Source organism: Tachysurus fulvidraco, chromosome 20, assembly GCF_022655615.1.
Source record: "Tachysurus fulvidraco isolate hzauxx_2018 chromosome 20, HZAU_PFXX_2.0, whole genome shotgun sequence".
NCBI classification, from domain to species: Eukaryota; Metazoa; Chordata; class Actinopteri; order Siluriformes; family Bagridae; genus Tachysurus; species Tachysurus fulvidraco.
The window spans coordinates 6,221,235-6,242,993 of NC_062537.1; the positions used below are offsets into that span (position 1 = coordinate 6,221,235).

Sequence of the window (21,759 nt, forward strand, 5' to 3'; positions counted from 1 at the left end):
ATACAATCCTCATTCGTCAGTGTGTCAAAGGCTTTCTCAGCCCACCGAGTTGGTCCAACCAAGTCCAAGTTCGTGAATAGTTTTATTAAATCAGCATGCCGGCATGTCAGCTCTTTTATATTTGACTATATGCAGTGTGTATTTATCTTTGGAGCCTCATCAACGTTTATACTACTATTACAGCTAGCCTAGATAATAATTATGAATGCTTTGTGTTGTTAGCACCAATTGTGCTACAGGAAACCATCTTTTCTGACTGTTTTAACAACATAGTCACACATGGGGAGAATATGTTTTCAAGTTTAGACAATCAAAAGCAGATACAGATCATATGCCATAGTATGTTTGTATGTACCGCACCTGTGCTAAATTCCTTCAAACTCTATGACATCCAAAAAGAAGGCCTTTCAGAACTGATGTTTATAATGAATGGCATTAGTGTTTATAACATTAAGAAATAATGAACATAAATCATAAATATATACTCATTGACTATTTTATTGGGACCACTTACCTGTACGTCTGCTCCTTAATACAATTTTCTAACCAGCTAATTATGTGGCAGCAGCACAAAGAGCTTCAGTTAATGCTCAAATCAAACATCAGAACAGGGAAAGTGTGATCTTAGTGACTGTGGCATGGTTGTTGGTGCCAGTGGGCAGGTTTGAGTATTTCATAAACTGCTGATGTCCAGGGTTTTTTGCAGACAACTGTCTCTAGACGTAGACACAGATACTGAATGGTGTGAAAAATGACTAATACATAATATATTGCAGTTCTGTGGTAGCCAGATTAGTCACCAGTAGTCACCGATTCTGCGATACAGGACTGTTTCAGTGAACCTGAGCCCATTATATTCTCAGATTCCTGAATGGACTCAAGGTTCATTACAAAATAACCAGTTAAATGATATAACACTTCCTGCAGCTCTAATTCTCATATAACCTCTAATCACAGCTGATTGAATAATAACAGGAACAAGCAGGGGTTCTGGTGTCCCTAATAAAGTGGCCAGTCAGTGTATACTGTATTCCACTACTCCACAATGCTTGCTTAGAAATTAGTATATATACATGTACAGATCACTATTTGAACTAGAACCACATAGAGGTATGATGTATAAAATTAAAAAATGAAATTTAGAATTGATTAAGGTTTGTAGTATTTTAGCAAGTTGTACAAGGAATAAGCAAACAATATACCAAATATAGCAAATACCTTAATATAAATACACAGTTTTATATTAACATGTACAAAACTAAAAAAGAAAAAAGACACATAAATCAGATATTGGTCTCATGCAAAACTATTGTTCTGTCTAATATTACAAAAAAAGTTATTTGTATACAGTAAACTACCAAATGTGGAAATCAAGCAAATAAATAATTAAAGTGTAAAATGTAAATGTAAAATAAGTAAAGTGGCATTTCGCTTTATTTTCTATTATGTATCTATGCATTCACAAATAACTAAAGGTGCTTTTTCAGGGCCGAACCCCTGCCACTGCATGATGTTTCACTGTCCTCAGTTAGGTGGCGCCATTGTTTACTGTCACACATTACAATGAACCACCTTAAGAGCTATTTAAAAACAATAATCTGTCCCTTTTTATAAAATATCAGTCTGTCAAACCGTCAGTACCTTGTTTCACTTATTTCAAGGCAATGTGTTTCAGCATCTCTGCATCACATCCTGTTTTAGTGCCTATTTCTTTTATAGACTTTAAGAAATTCCACATCATTTCTTTAAATAATAAAACAGACATTTCTGGAATTATACAGATATTTTGTATTCAGAAAAAAAGGCACAGTATGACCTGAGTATTCGAGTATTTAAATAAAAAATATTCTAAATCTAACATTTTACAATTTCAGATAAATGTTACCTCATAAGAAAGATAAGAACAGTATTATGACATTGATTTATCTATGTGCAGTAGAAGCCAAAAGGTTACATACACCTAGGATAAAGTGTTCAAAATTTCTACATTTCATGTTACTATACATTTCCTGTGTTAGGGCAATCAGTGTATATCTTTATATCCTTAAGAGGTCATAGCAAAGAGACAGATTTGTTACAACCGTTACTTAATCAGATTTTCTCAGTATAACCTACAAACTCCAGTGTAGCTTTTTTATGACAGTCTTAGACAGGGGTAGACATTTTCTTCCTTGTACACTAATGTAATGTAGATTTACATACACTAATGCTACCAACTCCTCCACCAGTACTGATAGTTTGTTTATGCCTGATAGTTCATCTTTGCCTCATTCCTCTATAATACACTAATGTCAATTGGGAAAGCCTCTTGTGCAATCAGGGGTGTGATATAGGTGTGTGAGATTCCGGTGTACATAAACCTTTGGCCATATAGTGTATCTACAGGAGTAAAGAAGAACCAGATCTTGGTGGTGTAAATTTTTTTTTTTTGTGGACTTGGCAGAGTTGCATGGATTTTCTCATGCTATAGTATACAGCTGCTCTCTCAGTCCTTAAATCAGTTTCTGGAATGTTCCATACTGTATAAAGAGACACTGAATTTCTTGATCTGCTATCTAATCAAATGTTTTACATTAAGCTCTAATATGAAAAAAGTAGATGCCTTAATTGACTAAGAGATCTTAAGCCTAGACGTATTAAACTTTTGGCATGAACTGTATAAAAAAACGTGTGCTGACTTCCTAAAAAACACTTTAGAGAAGATCAGGCTTTGTCATCATTTTCACATTCACTTAAGCATTCCCTGATCTGCTGCCAAAGTCGGAAGTATTGTCCATATGCTGTGTTCCATCGTGACCAAGCAGACATGCTGAGACGTGTCTTTAGTTGGCAGAAGCGAGTCTTGGTTCAAGCCTTAGAGACAGATCGTACAAAGTGTCATCGTCCATAACGAGCGATTTGTCAAGCAGAAACTGTGTCACCTGGTCAGAAAGAGTGTAAATTGCAAAATGTTTGGCAGAACCACTTTCAGTCAGAAATGCTACAAAATAAAAAGTAATGTCTTTAATTTGGATTTGGTCCAATGCTCACTAGTTAACGTACCTTGGGTTGATGATCTATCCTGTAGGAGGCTTGCTGAAACTGTCGAATCTCTCTTATGATGAGAGAAATCTGTAGATTATAAACAGGGAGAAATACAGAATTCTTTTCTCCATTACTGCTCACACTCACAATGCATCTAAATCTACCAACATAAGTAAGATGAAAACCAAAAAAAGTTCGGATTGAACAAAACAGAGAAGAATGATATACTTTTATGACACTTATTTTCAATAAACAAAGTGCAGCAACAGTGATAATAGGAGTTTTATCCACAGACTCTTTAGACATTTCCCAACTTTGTTCTGAATAATGACACACAACTTCATGCATTAGTATCGCTTATGCCACAAAACTTTACATTTGAAATATAACACTGGAATAAGTCTCAAATTTACCAAATGTATCACTGTCAAATTGACTAACCAATAGAGTGTTGTCTCTTTGTAATTCGGGTTATAACCTAATGCAGGCACCCAAATGGACATTGCATATACGTCTATAGAAGAAGCAGCCTATTTTTTGTCACATATACATTATAGCACAATAAAATTATTTCCTTGTATATCCCAGCTTTGGAAGGCGGGATCAGAGCACAGTCAGCCATAAAGCAGTGTCCCTGGATCAGAAAAGGTTAAGGGCCTTGCTCAGAGGCCTAACAATGGCACCATGACAGTATTGATGCTTGAATCCCAACCTTCTGATCAACCGCCCTAACCAATTGAGCTACCACTGGCTCTACTTTTAGAATTTCTAGTATAATAACAGTTAACCTGATGTTTACCTGGCAACTTTCTTAGGCTGTGTGTTTACACAGGAATTTAATTTAGCCTAATGTTTGATACCCTCAATCACGCTGGTTGGTTTACACAACACTGTACAATAACTCTTCGTTATTACATATTACTAATATATACTATGTGTATGTTAGGCTGACCTCCTAATATGGCTGATCTACCAATATATACTATGTATATATGTGTATATAAAAAGAAATGATTGTTGTGAAAAAAGCATGCTTTAAACTCACCATTCTCATTTTAGAGAAATTGACCAGCCCCTCTTCTGTGAAATTTGGTGTACCTTCTTCAATAAATGCCAAGTCTGTTAGGTACATGCCCAGATATGGTACACATGGAGGATTGCAGCTGTGGGTGATAAACAACAACGACAATAAAAATATAGTATACACTAATCTAGAAAAATCTAAATTCATAAAAAAAAAAAATAATGACAAGCTTACTTTTTTAGGGTTTCTCTTAGGTTTTTAAATCTCCCTTCAGAAGACACTGTTTTCTGCAGCCTGTCCATTACTGCTTTGGTCTAATGAAAAAAAAAAAAAATAATAATAATAAATAAATAAAAAATAAACAACTTTTTATTCACCTTTTTTTTTTAACAAAACAGAAGTCTATACAGACCAAAATGCATTAATTTTCACTGCTTTTAAATAAAATGCATTCAGTGACCTCTTTTAAAACCCTTGTCATTTGTACAAACCACCAAATGCTTTCAAAACAGAACTTTGGCTGAATTCTTGCAGTAACCATATTGAAATATATGAGGTTTTTGGCACAGGTTTTACACCAGATGCCCTTCCAGGCACATTTTATCTGGGCTTGGGACCAGCACTGAGAGTTAACCCTTCAGTGGCTGGGTTGGTTACAGATACCTGAGTCTCTGGACCACTAGGAATTAGCAGAATGTTTAAAAGTAATCCCAATGTTAATTACAGTTTCAGCTGAAAGCCCCCTCAGGTGTCCTGTTTTTACTTTTAGTATTTCACTGCAATCTTTTAGAAAAATGGTATGATTCTCTTTGGAAACATTGATCAAGGAAAATAGTAGTTGGGGGAGAAGAGTTGCAAAAAGAAGGCTAATGATATATTTCTGTAAAGATATTCACAAAATAAAGGATATTTAATCAAACTGCAGCATTTCTGATTCATTGTTGTTATAGTATACATTATTTTAATAATCCAGTCAATACAATGAAAAGAAAATAATTGATGCAAAGCAAAAAGACATGTAGAAAAGTTTTTTTTTGTTTTGGAGACAAACTGTTTGGAAGTGATTCATGTTGCCGGTGCAGACTTTTGAAAAAGCGTCTTCACTGTTGACTGATACTTGTTAACAGTTGAAAAGCTGTAATAGTCAAGACAGTTATATTCTTTCACAATGAACTAAACATCTAATGAAAAATAATTTCTCTACCTATTCCTAAAATGTAGAAATTTAGGTTAATTGAGGTCAATTTCACATGTTAGTGTACCTGCTTGCAGACTTTGGCCCAGGTCTTTTTCAGCCTGTATATGGCACTGCGATTGAGAGCAGATGTGATCTCCAGCACGCCGTTGTAGTTGTTGAGGCAGCGACAGATATCGGCTACTGCCAACCATTTCTCGATTGAGTTGGCACGGGAGCTCACCTCTGTGTGAGACATGATCTCAGATGCCACTAGATTACTCATCTGAGCACGAGAGATCCAGAGAGAGAGAGATAGAGAGAGAGAGGCATTAGCTGAAAGAAGACAGTCAAACTCGCTTCAGTGCTTTTTTCCCCTGCTTGCTTACATCATTAAAATGCTGACTAGTCTTCATGATGTACGGAGTTCTTTCATTTTTGTCCACTTTCATCCATCCTTGGCCAAGAAATTCCCTGATGAAAGCAACAGGCATATTACAATGGTCAGGGCTGTACAGTGCAACATATACGTCTGTGATTTGTACAATTAATAGACTTACCACTGTAGCATGGGTGCGATACAGATTTGCATGTTCATAACACAGCCTCTTAATAGTGTGATTGTACTTGTTTGTGTGAGTGTGTGTGTGAGATTGATGGAGCACTACTACTAAACTTGGTAGTTGTAGTCTATTGTATGATTAAAACTCGTGTCTCAGCTGCATTGAGTCATTTTGTCATTTACTGTTGACGGGAAAATGAAGCATTATTTTCGTCATCCACGAAAACCCCAAACGAGCCCGCAAGGAAAAAAATAGAGTTTTTTTATTTAGTGACGTCTGACCACAAATCTGTTCTACTTTGATGTGTAATGTTGAGGTGTAAGATGTGTAATGTTTCTGCACTCCTCCATTTTCCCTTCCTTTACACACCTACATCATGCTCCTGTCACATGAACATCCTGGTGAAGAAAGCCCAGCATCCTCTCAGACACTTAAGGGATTTTATTCTGCCTTCTAATGTGCTAGAGAACTTGCACCATCAAGGGCGTGTATGCGTGAGTCGTGTTATTCTTATGTACTTTGTATATTCTACTGTTCAGCAGGTTCGACTGCAAGATACTCACTCATAGGGAATACTTCTAAACACAATATGGTCCAGTAAGGTGATCTGCTCAGCCAGCTCCATGGCAGACAGAGACTCAAAACACTCCATTTTGGAGTATTCAGCCTAGGAACCATATACAAACACATAAAATCTACAGTGGTATATTTCAGTGTTAGCTTACAGTTATCTCCCTACACTAAACAGGAAATACTAAGCTGTGGCTTGTATCTGTATAATTCTAATTATTTATCTGACTGATTTATGTAGCTGCTTACAGAAGAGATGAGATAGCAAGGAGGAACTAGCATTGATTCTTTATTAGACTGTGGCTTGGCTGACAAGGAAGAAAGCATTTTAGCTCAATAGTTCACTCTAAACAATCAATACACACTAATTCTGAGTGAGGCACACAGACCATGCTCACCGTATAGAGGATATCTTTGATTTTAAGCTGCGTGTCATCTGGTTCTTCTTGAGAAATGGCACTGAAATAGAATAAAAACAAGCAGGTTAGATGGATATTATTTTCTGTCAGGATTAACACAGAGTGTTTATTTCATTCATTTCATTTATTGTTATATGTAGATATAAAAAAACATGCTGGTACACTGTGCAGCGTTCGGATATAATGGATGTGAATCATTGACACGTCAGAAAAAAATCACACAAGAGAAACTTGTGTGTTTTCGTTTCTTAAGGATCTTCATGCAGGAGTTAAATGTGTTCACTGTTAAATATACAGTATCTTACTGGAGTGAGTACACCCCTCACATTTTTTTGTAATTATTTTATTATATCTTTTAACGTGACAACACTGAAGAAATGACACGTTGTTACAATGTAAAGTAGTGAGTGTACAGCTTGTATAACAGTGTAAATTTGCTATCAGTTCAAAATAACTCAACACACAGCCATTCATGTCTAAACCACCGGCCACAAAAGTGAGTACACCCTAAGTATAAATGTGCAAATTGGGCCAAAAGTGTCAATATTTTGTGTGGCCATTATTATTTTCCAGCACTGCCTTAACCCTCTTGGGCCTGGAGTTCACCAGAGTCCCTCAGGTTGCCACTGGAGTCCTCATCCACTCCTCCATGGCGACATCACAGAACTGGTGGATTTTAGAGACCTTGCACTCCGCCACCGTCAGTTTGAGGATGCCCCATAGATGCTCAATAGGGTTTAGGTCTTGACACATGCTTGTCCAGTCCATCACCTTTACCCTCAGCTTCTTTAGCAAGGCAGTGGCTGCCTTGGAGGTGTGTTTGGGGTCGTTATCATGTTGGAACACTGCACTACAGCCCAGTATCCAAAGGGAGGAGATCATGCTCTGCTTCAAGATGTCACTGTACATTTAATTCAATTCAATTTAATTTATTTGTATAGCGCTTTTAACAATTACCCATGGTCTCAAAGGATCTTTACAGAAGTATGGAAACAGAAGAGAAAAAAAGAAATAAATATATAATAAGAAAAAATAAGGATACAAATAAATCAATGAATATATACAGTTAAAATAAATTTAAAAAAGATTAACTTAAAAGTTATGATAGTATAGCAAGGAAAAACTCCCTGAGATGATATGAGGAAGAAACCTTGAGAGGAACCCACACCCAGAGCAGTGGGTAGCCATTTATGCTGCGGTGCCCAGGGAGCAGTCAGGGGGTTCGGTGCCTTGATCAAGGGCAACTCAGTCGTAGTATTGCCGGCTCAAGACTCGAACCCACAACCTTACGGTTAGGAGTCAAACTCTCTAACCATTAGGCCACGACTTCCCCAATGTAAATGTAAATAATGCCATTTCTACAACAGTTTATAATATTGCAATGAAGAGCTCCTGAGGAACTAATGGGTCATTGTCATCAGACAGCTGACTGACACAACATTATTTCAAAAGAAGGCATGAAAAATAGATGTGTTAAAAGTAGGAAAAATGCCAACTGTAAGGATCTGACGACTCCCGTTATTTCAATTCCAACAAATACGTTTGACGCCCAGCAACCACCAACCCCACACTCTCAGTCACAGGACTTTTGATTATGTTTACCTGTTCCAAATTTTGTAAGGATGTCACTGTGTTTAGATGTTCATCGTGAGGCATACGCCCCTTTTGTGAGATCAGTGATGTTACTAAGCTGTAATTTTCCCTTTTTTATCTTCTCTGTTTTCCTTTTTTTTTTTACTCCGTTTGACAGGTTTTTCTTTCCTGCGTTTTCAACATTTGTTGAAAAGTCTGTATTTATTTATTGTCCTTTATGTGTCCATTACTTTGGATTACAGGAGCAAAAAAATTACATCAACTTCTCATTGTCAGACAAAGCAAAGTTATTGCAATTGTAGGAAAGCTTAAAAAAATCTTTAAACAAGTGTTATGTGTTTTGGAAGTTCAGAATTTTCAATTTGCAAATATTAATGGCCTCAGTGGTTGAACCTGTACAATGAAACCAGCCTTCGAGGTTGGGATATGTGAAGAATGAGTTTGATGACTTCTGGTACAACCTTAGTATGTTGGTTATGGCTTTTCTTTCCTGAGGTAGCAGATCAGGATCCCTCAGCACTTCTTCTAGCAGATTGATCACTCCAGCCTTCAGTTCTCTGTTCATATCAAAGTCCTGTGCAGGACACACACACACACACACACACACACACACACACACACACACACACACACACACACACACACACACACACACATTAAAAATATTTGTTTACACTTAAGAGTAAAACAACAGCACGTTTATAGCATATATAGGAAAGAACAAATAAAATGATTCATTTTGAAATGGCTTCCTTTTGAAAGATCTCAAATAGTTTTTCACTATTTGTTCCTATCCAGTACCCAGCTGCAACTCTAGGATACAGATAGGCCTGGCAAGCTTGTTACAGAGTCATGGCAAGCAAGCTTTATAGGTGTTTCCCTATCAGAAAAGTTTCCAAGAATACACCCTTGATGCTACTCCAGTCTATCACAATATACACATTAACTCACTTTTACAAGAAAAACCCCACACTTCATGGCAACACCCAGCCAGTTACTTTGATAAACACAAAACGTGTCATGTCCTTTCTTGGCCCCTGACACTTATTGGGAGTGGAGGCAGTGATACAGAGCTGTAGGGGTCCTGCTGACATTTCACTGCAATCATTACCAATTGTGTGGAATAACGGTGATGAACAGAGCAACTCTGACAGAGGGATAAGGCATAGGAATCCAGAGAGCCAGTGCACAACACTTAAGTAACAATAGTAGACTGTTTAGGTTTAACACACAACGTTTGCAGTAAAACAGACAACCTGTTGGGTTGTTTTAAGCATTCTTGAAACAGCAGCTTTTCCTGATTAAGAATACTTTATTCTTTGTTCCAAGACATTGATCTTGTCCAATTGTACCATGAACCAATCGGATGTATCAAAAAAATGAGACACGAGTTCATGTGCATTATTCACATCTACATTCACACCTAGGGGCAATTCATTGTAGTCAGTTTACCTACTGGCAGCTTTTTCAGGAGGTCAATCTGGAAATTGGAGTATCATAAATCTCCACTTAGATGGTAAACCAAGATAAGAATCAAACCCAAGACCCAAAAACTCTAGGAACTCTACTAAGAATCTACCATTTACTATCATCCTTACATTAGATTACTCAGGGATTCTCTTTAATTGTCTGACTTCTGTTATTTAGTTGCATTTTTAATGACCTGCTTGAAATGTACCCAAAACTATATAAAATGCTCTTGGTTTACTTCCAGGTTCAAAGTTACTAAAACTATACTGTAATAGAAAATGAAGTATTTAGCAGTCATTTTATGTTGCCTGTAAAACGCATATACAATTGATATCCATAATATAGAACTGACCTGCGAATGCTTGGATACCCAGTGTCGCAGGACATTGAGAACCCTGTTAGTGGCGGCCCGGCGGATAAGAAACTCCTTGTCGTATGACTTCTCTGGGCTGGTGAAACCTAGTGAGAGTGAATAGCTAGTATTAGGCTATCATACATTATATAACCAAAGGTTTGTGGACATCTGACCATCACACCCACATGCACTTTATGAACATCTCACTCTAAATTTTTTCCACTTTACTGTTCTAATGGGGGGGGCATGATGGCTTAGTGGGTAGCACGTTCGCCTCACACCTCCAATTCATGCCTCCGCCTTGTGTGTGCGGAGTTTGCATGTTCACCCGGGTTTCCTCCGGGTACTCCAGTTTATTCCCCCGATCCAAAGACATGCATGGTAGATTGATTGGCATCTCTGGAAAATTGTCTGTAGTGTGTGATTGCGTGAGTGAATGAGAGTGTGTCTGTTCCCTGCGATGGGTTGGCACTCCGTCCAGGGTGTAACCTGCCTTGATGCCTGATGACGGGTGAGATAGGCACAGGCTCCCCGTGAACCGAGGTAGTTCGGATAAGCGGTAGAAAATGAGTGAGTGAGTGTTCTAATATACTCCACTCTCCTGGGAAGGCTTTTCTTTTTTGATCGGAAAAAAAATCCCATTAAGGCACAACAGATGTAGTGAGATCAGACAGGTCTGGGGTGCCGACTGCATTCCAGTTTATTCCAAAGCTGTTCAATGGGGATGAAGTCAGGACGCATTGTTGGCCAAAATACTTGGTAAACATTGCTTTGCTTAGTACACAGGAGCATTGTCATACAGGAACAGGGTTGGGCTTCTTAGTTCCAGTGAAGGGAATCTGTAATGTTACAGCATACAAAGACATCCTATAGAATTGTTTGCTTCCAGCTTTGTGGTAACAGTTTGTAAAAGAACCACATAAAGATGTGATGGTTTGGTGTCCACATACAGCATTTTTAGCCATATAGTGTATTCTCGACTAATCGAGATTTCAAGCATAAGAGAATGATTCATATCACTCTATAAAACAGTTTTTAAACCAAAACCAGCTGCCCTTTGGGACCTTGTCATGTTGGACATGGCCCATGGAGAGCTTGATGATGAAGCTCTCATGGCTCATAAGTAATGTCTGACCTTGAAGGCCACTATGACTATGTCCAACTGCTGCTATGGCAAAGGAGGAGGCAGGAGACACCTTTCAGTGCAAATTCTCCATGGACTGACCTGTCAGATCCCGGCAGGATATGATGGTTGTCGGGAAACAGCAAAAAAACAAATCTAACAGCACTATGTATGGCTCGGGTGCTGTTGTTGATGTTAGAAATGAGAGATGTGAGAAATTTGAGAAATCCAAAATCTTTACCTCCTGGCTGTCTGTAACGCGGGTGTCGTGGGGTGGAGGAAGGGGTAGAGGACAAGCTGCACAGAGATAAGTCTCCTGACTCAACAGAGGTAGGAGTCTCTGGGATGAACTTGTCAAATGACAAAGACTCTAAATCTGTCAAGCAACAAAATAAACGTTATTTAAATGACTCTTCTGTGGTATTAAGGACTAACACAAGCAAATATTTAACACAAGCTGCCTCAATTGCTGAAATGTTTCACAAAATATACATAATGTATGAAGTGTTTCATAAGATCATTAGTCAAGTTCTGATTTATAAGGTAAGTGTAAAATGTGAAAATGTACGCTTATCCTCATGGTGGCAGCAGAGCAAATGGAACAGTGAGATAAAAATATCTAATTAGGCTGCTTGCAATGTCTATAAATCCTGAAGCTTGAAATGAAGAAAAGGCAGCCATTGTGTACCAGAACCTGAGCCATCTAAATTTTAATTTGGACATGATTTTCCTCTCAGGACAAAGATGATCCCCATTCCTTATACCATGTTAGATCACAGAAAAGCCCTTTCCTAAGCTGTTTTTAAGGATTCCTCTGTTTATATGCCTCTTTGTGTGTGTTGGAGATTGAGAGAGAGAGAGAGAGAGAGAGAGAGAGAGAGAGAGAGAGAAGTATTATTGTTGTTATTTTTTTATGATAATTAAGGGAGTCGATTAAAGGCACCAGTTCGTCATCTTTCAGGTTTGGTGCGAATTTATATGCACACATGCAATCTTTAAATTAGAATTTTTCAGAAGATGTGATTATGTATTTTATTGTGGTTAGGATTATTTGAAAATGTAAATTATTATTTATGTGTCTAATGAGGCAATCCAGATTTCAATCTTTTCTAAGCCAGTGCAGGCTGGTTAACCAAAAGGCCAATCAAATAAGAAGATAAAGACAAAGTTAATCCAAGTAATTCTTCTATGTTGGATTTAAAAATAAATTTACACAGTGTGGTAATGCACTTTTACACTGACATTGAACATTAAATAATAACTCTAAGGTCATTGTATTTGAATGGGAAATAGATAAAGTCTCTTCACTTACTCCGCCTAACACTCCTCCTTAGCTTGCCGCAGGTTGCGTCAGTACGTGGGAGTTCCCCACCTTCCTCTGGTGTGCTGGGGCCTAGCTCTGGGGAACTGGGGCCCTTGCTCAGGTCCAGTGGAGCTTTAGTACAGTTGGGGGGTGGAGAAGAGATCATGGGGTTGTAGGTGGATGTGGGACTACTGACTGTTAAGGACGAGGCTGAGAGATCCAGAGCCATGGCTTTCACACCACTTACAGGTGAGCTGAGCGACAGTTTACGACAATGCATGGGTGAAGATGTCCATGAAGGTATTGAAAGAGGAGGAGGTGTAGAGAACTTGCGTGACAGACGGGGGGACTTGTTGTTCTGTAGATCATTGCCCCACGGGCCTTGGTTAGTGGCAAAAAAGAGCTCTAGAGACCTGGGAGACCAGAAGAGGTGCAGAGGCGTAGAGATGGAGAGAGAAAGCCGAGAGATTAATAAATACATAGCAACACTGTTTTCACTGAAGCAAGAAGCATGGCAGATTTACTCGGAAAACAGCTTTCAAAACGACTTTACAGAGTCGAGGGAATCCCTATGGTCCCCAGGAATTTAGTACTGGGTGTTATGGTTGCTGTGATGATGGAAGACATACACAGCACTAAAATTAGTCTATAATTAACAGACTGAGGTCATTAGCTACGATGCACACAAAAAATACATAAGAGGATAAAGGTGAGTATGAGAATGGGATGAGAGAGAGGAGGAGAAGGACTAATAAAAAGTCATGATAGATTTACTTAGACTGGTCCAGGGCAAGCCTTGTGATCTTCAGGCTGTAGTCTGGACAGATGGAGGAGATGGACAAACGGTCAGTTGAGTGGTGCTGAATCCTGAAAATGGCAGTGATAGTGGAGCAGGGAGGAAGGTAGAGGGTTTGACGTACAGCTCAATTGACTGTACACACCACCATTACACAACAAACACAGAATGTTTTTTTTTATTTTTTTTTATGTATAGGTATTGCATAAGTGTAAAACTATGAAAACCAAGAAGTTATCAAGACAGAACAGAGAAAAATATTGGTTACTATAAAATGTGCCAATGTGTACATCCTACAGAATGCCATTGAATCCTTTTCAAAAATGGAAATATTCTAGAGTCCATCTACCAAATCTCAGTGACTGGGTAAGGACGGCATTAGCAAGAGAAGCAAGTCAAAGGATCCAGGGTAAGTGTCATCATGATGCTGCCACCACCATGTTTTACTGTAAGAACAGTCTTCCAAGGGTGATGAGCAGTGTTGTGTTTCAGCCAAATGGAGCATTTTGGGTCAAGGCCATATCATTTTTCTATTCTATATTTATTCTTCACCAGCAGTGGCACCAGAGAATTATGAACGCAGGTGCTGAGGACATGCCAGTTTAAAGGGGAAGCTGAGCCAATACAAATAATATTTGCAAAATAAGTCTTGGGCTTATGTTTTTAATCATTTTTATTTGATATATTTTTTAATTTTATGAAAATAAAGAAGCACTATGTTTACAAAATAAAATAATTTGGCATAGACAATCATTGAAAACTTCAGAATTTCAGTCAATGGTAATATAACAAACACCAATAGCACTAGGGTTATATATTTACCAGATACTACTTAATAATAGTTACCAGTTACTATTTTGAGTCTCAAACCACCAGGACAGTGCAACTTAAATTTTTATTATTATTTGATGAATTAAAGAAGATGCTGTCTCTGCATATGTGGGAAAATCTTCTTCAGATTGCTCCGTGTCCAAACAATCAACATTTGAAACATTTTGTACCTCGAGCTTAGGTATGTTTATATTGTCATTTTCACTAAAAGCAGTATCTGAATTAGAATTACCAGGCACAATATTATTTATTAAGTATTAAATATTATTTAGCACAAGAAACCGCTCCATTTTTAAAATGAAATGTAGTAATATTACACCTATGCAAGCGTAGCTGCAACTTGTCACGTGATGTTATGTTACACATGCGTAATACGTAAATGTTTTTACTTTATTTCATTTGTTCTGGGGTTGCTCTGCGGGAGCGTTGTTCTTTCTTGGGGATGCTGAAGCACCTGCTAGCCACACTCTGTCAATTCAATTCAAATCAAGTTTATTTGTATAGCGCTTTTTACAATAGACATTGTCTCAAAGCAGCTTTACAGAACATAAACTCTGTCACCACCTATGTTCTCCACCATTCCATTTTTCAAACTTCAAAAAGAGTTACATGTGGCTCAACACACTTTCATTAACCCCAAGCTGTGATGTTTCATCTCCCCAGCTCCTTCAGAGTTACACTTGGACTCTTGGCTGAATCTTTAATTACTGCCCTCCATACCCAGTCAATGACCTTTGATGACCATCCTCCTCTAGGCAGAGTTATGTTTGTGCCATTTTCTTTTCATTATTTAGTGATGTTTCTCTGCAGGATGTTCACATTTAGAATATTTTTAATAACAAAACCCTGATTGATACTTTCCCATACTTTCTCGTGAACATGTTTTGGCATCTCCTTGGACTTCAGGATGCTAAGTATATTATTGATGCTTTAATTGCATACAGATAGGTGGGGGGTGAATACTTATGCAATCAAAAAGCCTGTTTATTTGTGAGGCCTGACCTGACAGGTATGGAGGTAAATGGCCTCCTGTAGATGTCGTTCAATTTGTCCATGACCACAGCCGCAGTGGTAAAGATGCGGTATGTGTGCAGGAACGTGTTAAGGAAGTCGATGGAAAGAAAACGCAGGTCAGTGAGCCGCTCCAGAAGACGGTCAACGCTGGCGTAGCGGATCTGTGGCACCTTGCATGAGTTGAGTGTCTTGCTGAAGCAAATATCCACATCATCGTTGTGTAACCTTGTATCTGACCTGAAGGGAACAGTGACTTTTGTGTTTCAGAATTTTGCTTCAAAAGGTATTTCAAGTGAATGGGCAAGTTAAAGTCAAACACTGACAGAAAGTTTTAAATCTGTGTTGATTTTGACAGTATATCCTTAAACATAGAAAAAAAAAGATCTATGTTGTGATTTATATAAAGCAATTATATATTTATATATAAATTTGTATTTAGATATAGAGATTCATTCTGTTATACTTTTGCAGTATGTGCTATAATACAGGAAATTGTATGTTGTTCTAATCAAAATTACATTATATACCATTAGAATTTATTACAGATGCTCCAATAAATTAGTAAAAAGAAAGATTTTAACTCATTTAAAAATGTAATCGTCGACAAGCTATAAAACAGGATGGATTGATAATAAAAAAATAAAGAATTGTGTGATGATTATTAGCTACTAGTTCAAAATGATACAGTCCTGACTGACCCACTTCAGTCTTCATTCATTTTCATTTCCTGAAAAGAAAGCCATTGCATTGTAATGGATATTTAATTTTCTTGAAATTCTTACTTGAGCATGTGAGGCACAGTGACTTTGGAGTTCTCTTCAAAAACACTGGTCATAAGGCCATTGCAGCGAATGTTATCGATGCACTGTGAGAAGAACCCCCCAAAAAACAGGAAGAAAAAACAATTTATATTTAACCTTTTTTTATTTTCACTTCCTACTTACCGCTTCATTCTTCAAATATGAAGACAATTCTTCAAAAAAAAAGACCATTCTACAATTCCAACATAAAAAAATGATGATAACAGAATACTGTAAAAATGTTTGTTTTAATGTGACAGAAGTGTGATGTGATAAAATTAGACTTTTAAGATTTTACAGAATAAATTAGTTTTACAGGCTACACCGAAGCAACTACTTAAGATAAAAAAAAGCAATTTACTATTGTTTTACTTATTAGTAACATTAGCAACTTTTTTTTTTTTTAAACTAGTTATATACTATATGTGGTATATCTGTATATTGATATATGACATATTAGTATGGCTGAAGAAGCTGTGTGTTGCAGCCCCAGTGGGACTCTGCAGCTGATGGGAGAAACTGGAAACACCCTCAAGCCCGCAACAAAACAAGCAGCTTGGGCTCCCCAGAGCTTTAACCCCGCTTGCACTACAAAAACACACAGCCCTCCAGAGATCCACCTGCTCGTGGCTATGGTGCTGAGTTTTAAGAAAGCTTTTTTCTGTATTTGTGTATGCATACCAGTCCAACAGTCCAGTTCATTCAAAGGTAAATGCTTGTATGGTTTATACTTGGCAAGAGTTACCTTGTTATATGTTTTGAACTTAAAGTGAACCACAGTTGCACACACTAATGCCTACCTGGCTGATGTCGCTGGTCCAGGCAGCTTTCTCTTGGCGAGACGGTGCCAGCAGGACTACTGCGAAGGACGGCCCATCAGCTGGCTCGACCAGCAGCTTAAACTCTAAATGACTGAAGCCCTGGCCAGCAGCAGTGTCTAAAAGGCAAAACAAAATTAATTTAAACATCGATACATGGCTTTAGCTTTTCCAAGAAGCCTTAAAATGGAACGAAACACACATACAGTATACGTCATCCGATTTTTAAAATTTTTTTTATTTTACCACTTATCCAGCACAGCGTCAGAGGGAACTTTGAGTCTATACCAGCTGACTGGAGGGACACCTTGGATGTGGTGCCAACAGAGCAGATAATAACACTCATATACATGCACACACACGCACGCACTCTTACATGCACACTCACAAACACATAAACACACAAACACACACATTATGGTCAATTTAGAGAGCAGAACAGATGTAGGAATCAAACCCCGGCAGTGTGAGGCAAACGTGCTAACCACTAAGCCATCATGCCCAATTTAAACAATTTTTGGAAGTTTATATTAGTTTATATTTTTAATTTTAATTTATATTAGTAATTACACCACAGCACTGCTAAATTCTCACTTCTCACTGTGCAGACACTGCCGATACTTTCTGTTGTATTTTCCGTAACAGCTGCTCTGACAATAATGCTGACTTTAACTCAATTCACAGGTTTATTCACTTATTGTAATAATGCTTTTATATTAATTGCAAATATACACAAACAGTTTGTCTTCTACAATGCTGACATTTGATTGAATCGGATATGAAGTACTCTGAGTACTTACAGTCTTCATCATTGGCATCCAGCTCTTCAATGAGTGTGCACTCTATAAGAGACAGAGTTCCTCCTTGCTATAAATTAAGAAGAAAAATGCTGTCATAATACTGCAAAACATTACGTGCTTTTAATCCCTTAAACTCCCAGAACAGACCCTTTGACATGTTCAGAATTAAAGTCCGCAGTATTATTCATTCATTCATTTTCTACCGCTTTATCCGAACTACCTCGGGTCACGGGGAGCCTGTGCCTATCTCAGGCGTCATCGGAGTGCCAACCCATCGCAGGGCACACACACACTCTCATTCACTCACGCAATCACACACTACGGACAATTTTTCCAGAGATGCCAATCAACCTACCATGCATGTCTTTGGACCGGGGGAGGAAACCAGAGTACCCGGAGGAAACCCCCGAGGCACGGGGAGAACATGCAAACTCCGCACACACAAGGCGGAGGCGGGAATCGAACCCCGACCCTGGAGGTGTGAGGCGAACGTGCTACCCACTAAGCCACCGTGCCCCCCGCAGTATTATATATATATAAAAAAAAAAAATATACAGAGGATATAAAAAGTCTAAACACTCCTGTTAAAAATTGCACATTTCTATGATGTACAGCTGAGGTCATAAGTTTACACAAACCTTACAGGATATGCAAAAGTTCCATTTGTATGATCCTTTATTATTATTTTTTAATTATTGACATTTTGAAGACTTGTCAGATGTTTTTCCACCTTTAATGTGATATACTACTCAACAACATTCAAGTGCTAAACAAATAGAAACATTTGCAAGCTGCCAATAACCTGGTTGCATAAGCATGGCGATGAGTAACTCACTTTGAGCAGATGCAGCTTGCCGCTGGAGGTGCGGTTGCAGATCAGAAGGTGTTTGGTGAAGAGGAAACACTGGCGCTCGCCCTCTTTGCGCAAAGACAGCGTGCCCAATCGCACTTTGCTCAGTTTGCCTCTTTCCACTGAAGGCAGCTGGATCAGAGAGCCTGAAAGATGGGGCTGGCTTATCGAGGAGAAGGAGAAATAGTATCTACTCTCAATCTAATTAGCTTCATTAGCAGACACTAGGTAATCATGGCTCATGCACTAACAAGCAAAGTAGTAGATACTTCAGAGGGGAAATAGTAGCTCTGTGTGACTCACCTTGTCGTACAAAGGTCTGACTGGTGTCTAAGAGGATATCGCAGCCTTCCACGATCATGCGCTCAATGGCAAGATTCTTACGGATGTTTTCTGTGTCACTTACTTCATCATGCATCATTCTGATAATGAATCCAATAAAAAAACACTTCGGCTGTATAACTGAACAATATACTACATATTAACAAGATTTTTTTAAAACACCTAATGGTTAAAAAAATACTGAAGGAATGTGTGATTGGTTAAAATCCGAGTGAAACCACATCATTTACACACAATTCCTATCACATTAGCTTATGGTACATGAGGGTATATGATATAAGAGTGAAGAATATTAATCAGGATTCATTTGATTTCAGTTTAGCGAAATTGATCTATCTGTAATTTTACACCACAGAGTAAAACATGATAGCTTAGTGTTATTAAGTGATAATATGTTATTTCTTCTCTTTTACTCCAATTGTAATGACACGTTTTGGATATTGATCTCAAGTTTTTTAAAAACAAACCTTAAAGTAATTCATTGTCTTTGATGACTTAAAAACAAGTGTGTGTTTTCAAGCCAGTTTAAAGTAAATCACTGATGAAATACGTATTAAGGGTTTAGCAATCATACAGAAATATAATTGTGCATACTTGGACAGCTCTTCTAGTTTAGATTTGGCAAAATCCAGACTCTTGCGTTCTACGTGCTCATGGGGAGTATGGGCGAGCAGCTCATGCAGAGTGATGATATATCGAGGAATCTGGAACACAGTGAGATTTAATAGTTAAGTTATATTGTAGGATAGGTCTTAAAAGACAATGCAAATGTTTCCTTTTGTCACCTGAAACATGGGGTAGGTCAGAAAGGTCTCCAGCATTCGGCCCTCGCAGGCAGCATTGACCTCGTACTGCTTGAGCAGCTTATCAAAGTCACGGTTCTGCTTGCAGTTCGCTAGAACCTGAAGACTGTACTGGTGATTCCGCACATATTCTTGGTAGATGTTTAACATTGGCAGCAATATATCAAAGAGGTCGGCTAAAAAGTGATAAAGATATTAAGAGGATTATTAACATTTAACTGAGTAAATCTTTAATCATGTTCAATTAATAAAGAATGTCACAGCTGATAAAAGTTTTTTTTATGGGTGTACATTTAGCTGGAACGATGAGGACTTGAGGTGTGAATGGGTATGCTTCCCAAAATGTCCTAGAATTACAGTTTCATTGCATAATTCCCTTCTGCTTATTTAATTTAATTCAATTTCAATTCAATTTACTTGGCTTTGCTGAAGAGAATTTTTTTTTTTTTTTTTTTACCAAAAAATACTTCTAAATATGTTTGTTTGATCAGTATATAAATGAATGAGGTTGCATTGCTATTTCTGATTACTGGGGAGTTACCTCCCCACCCACCCGCTCGAAATATGCCCCTGATGAAGTGTAAATTTCTAATATGACACAATGTGAGATCATGGTGTATATGAGAGCTGCAGTAAAAATATATTTGTTCCTTATCAATACACACATTCCTGTTTTTGATTTCATAGTTACTTTTAATTTGGTATTTTTTTTTACCTGTAGAGAACATTTAATATTATGTGCTTATAAATAAATAAATAAAATTAGCTTATGGCACTTACCTAAAACTAATCTTGGCCAGTTGGCAATTCTTGCTTTTAGGCCTTGGTGAAATATCTCATGAAGAAACATTATAGTTTCACTTGGGAGTAAAAAATAAGTTTAGATGAGAAATCTTTTTTCATAGTGACATCACTATCAACAGTGTCTTCTGAGAAGGTCAATAACAGTGCCGAGCTGTACTGAGTATAATATGAGAGCAGTATAATTTACCATAGCTGGAATATGGAATAGAAATATATATACCTATTGAGGAAGATGCTGCTAACATCATCATGGCCCATCGGAGGTTTTTTGGAACTGGCAGCCATCCTGAGTGGCCTCAGAAAGCAGTTAACCAGGATGGACAACTGAAGCACATATTCAGTCTCAGCCTCCAACATGTTGAAGACAATCTGGTTCCTTTTTCTCATACTTTCAGCATGGGGTGAGCAGATATAGTCTTGAACAATGATCTTCCACTTTCTCCGGCAAAGCCAGCCACGCATGAAGCTTTGTATCTACAAGCACCATAAACCTCCTTAGCATTATTAAGGTCATTATGAATTTTACCTTTTACAATTTCTCATCTTTCAAATATATCTCATTCATACAACTAAGTGGTTAAGGGTTGAGGGCTTTGCTCAAGGGCTCAGCAGTGGAAGCTTTACCGTGTTGGCTCTGGTGTTTGAACTCACAATCTTCCAAGCCATTCTAGAGCACATTAATCACTGAGCTATTTTATATTGCTCTATACCACACTATTTACATTACTCTATAGTGTACTATTTTGTGCTACATGACAATACACCAAACTATACTATTTTATAGAATAAAACACTGTACATTTTATGCTCCACACCACTATACTATACATTATTCCATATCCTTTTACACCACACTACACTTTACCATTTTATTCTACACTTCACTATACTCCACTACGGCATGTTTTACCCCACTCCACTAAGCTTGCGTTTTACTATACTACTCTAGACTTCACTCCAATAAAACATTTTATAATCCACTCCACTATACTGTACTACATTGCACTACACTTCACTTTACCATTTTATACTATACTTCGTACCACTATACTACACTACACAATAAAATGTTATACTACACTCCACTATAATACACTACACAATAACAATTTAAATACACTCCACTATACTACACAATAACATTTTATACTACATTCCACTATACTACACAATAACATACATTTTATACTACATTCCACTATACTACACAATAACATTTTATACTACATTCCACTATACTACACAATGACACATTATACTACACTCCACTATACTACACAATC

General features: G+C 37.7%; 1 protein-coding gene across 1 annotated transcript in view; it reads right to left on the minus strand.

Moving 5' to 3' along the window:
• Window positions 1-1,149: 1,149 nt before the first annotated feature.
• Window positions 1,150-21,759, minus strand: part of rasgrf2a (Ras protein-specific guanine nucleotide-releasing factor 2a) — a 31,970-nt gene continuing 11,360 nt past the window's right edge. The window contains exons 5-27 of the mRNA XM_027139651.2: window positions 20,697-20,950; window positions 20,453-20,532; window positions 19,655-19,848; window positions 19,464-19,573; window positions 18,831-18,949; window positions 18,513-18,673; window positions 17,678-17,744; window positions 16,860-16,996; window positions 16,042-16,124; window positions 15,248-15,496; window positions 13,393-13,485; window positions 12,628-13,031; window positions 11,557-11,691; window positions 10,190-10,296; window positions 8,829-8,941; window positions 6,754-6,814; window positions 6,349-6,452; window positions 5,612-5,696; window positions 5,311-5,508; window positions 4,283-4,362; window positions 4,070-4,187; window positions 3,043-3,111; window positions 1,150-2,921 (exon numbers count right to left, since the gene is read on the minus strand). Coding sequence (XP_026995452.1) covers window positions 2,823-2,921; window positions 3,043-3,111; window positions 4,070-4,187; window positions 4,283-4,362; window positions 5,311-5,508; window positions 5,612-5,696; window positions 6,349-6,452; window positions 6,754-6,814; window positions 8,829-8,941; window positions 10,190-10,296; window positions 11,557-11,691; window positions 12,628-13,031; window positions 13,393-13,485; window positions 15,248-15,496; window positions 16,042-16,124; window positions 16,860-16,996; window positions 17,678-17,744; window positions 18,513-18,673; window positions 18,831-18,949; window positions 19,464-19,573; window positions 19,655-19,848; window positions 20,453-20,532; window positions 20,697-20,950 — 3,120 coding nt within the window. The 3' untranslated portion in view covers window positions 1,150-2,822. The remainder of the gene's footprint in view (window positions 2,922-3,042; window positions 3,112-4,069; window positions 4,188-4,282; window positions 4,363-5,310; window positions 5,509-5,611; window positions 5,697-6,348; window positions 6,453-6,753; window positions 6,815-8,828; window positions 8,942-10,189; window positions 10,297-11,556; window positions 11,692-12,627; window positions 13,032-13,392; window positions 13,486-15,247; window positions 15,497-16,041; window positions 16,125-16,859; window positions 16,997-17,677; window positions 17,745-18,512; window positions 18,674-18,830; window positions 18,950-19,463; window positions 19,574-19,654; window positions 19,849-20,452; window positions 20,533-20,696; window positions 20,951-21,759) is intronic.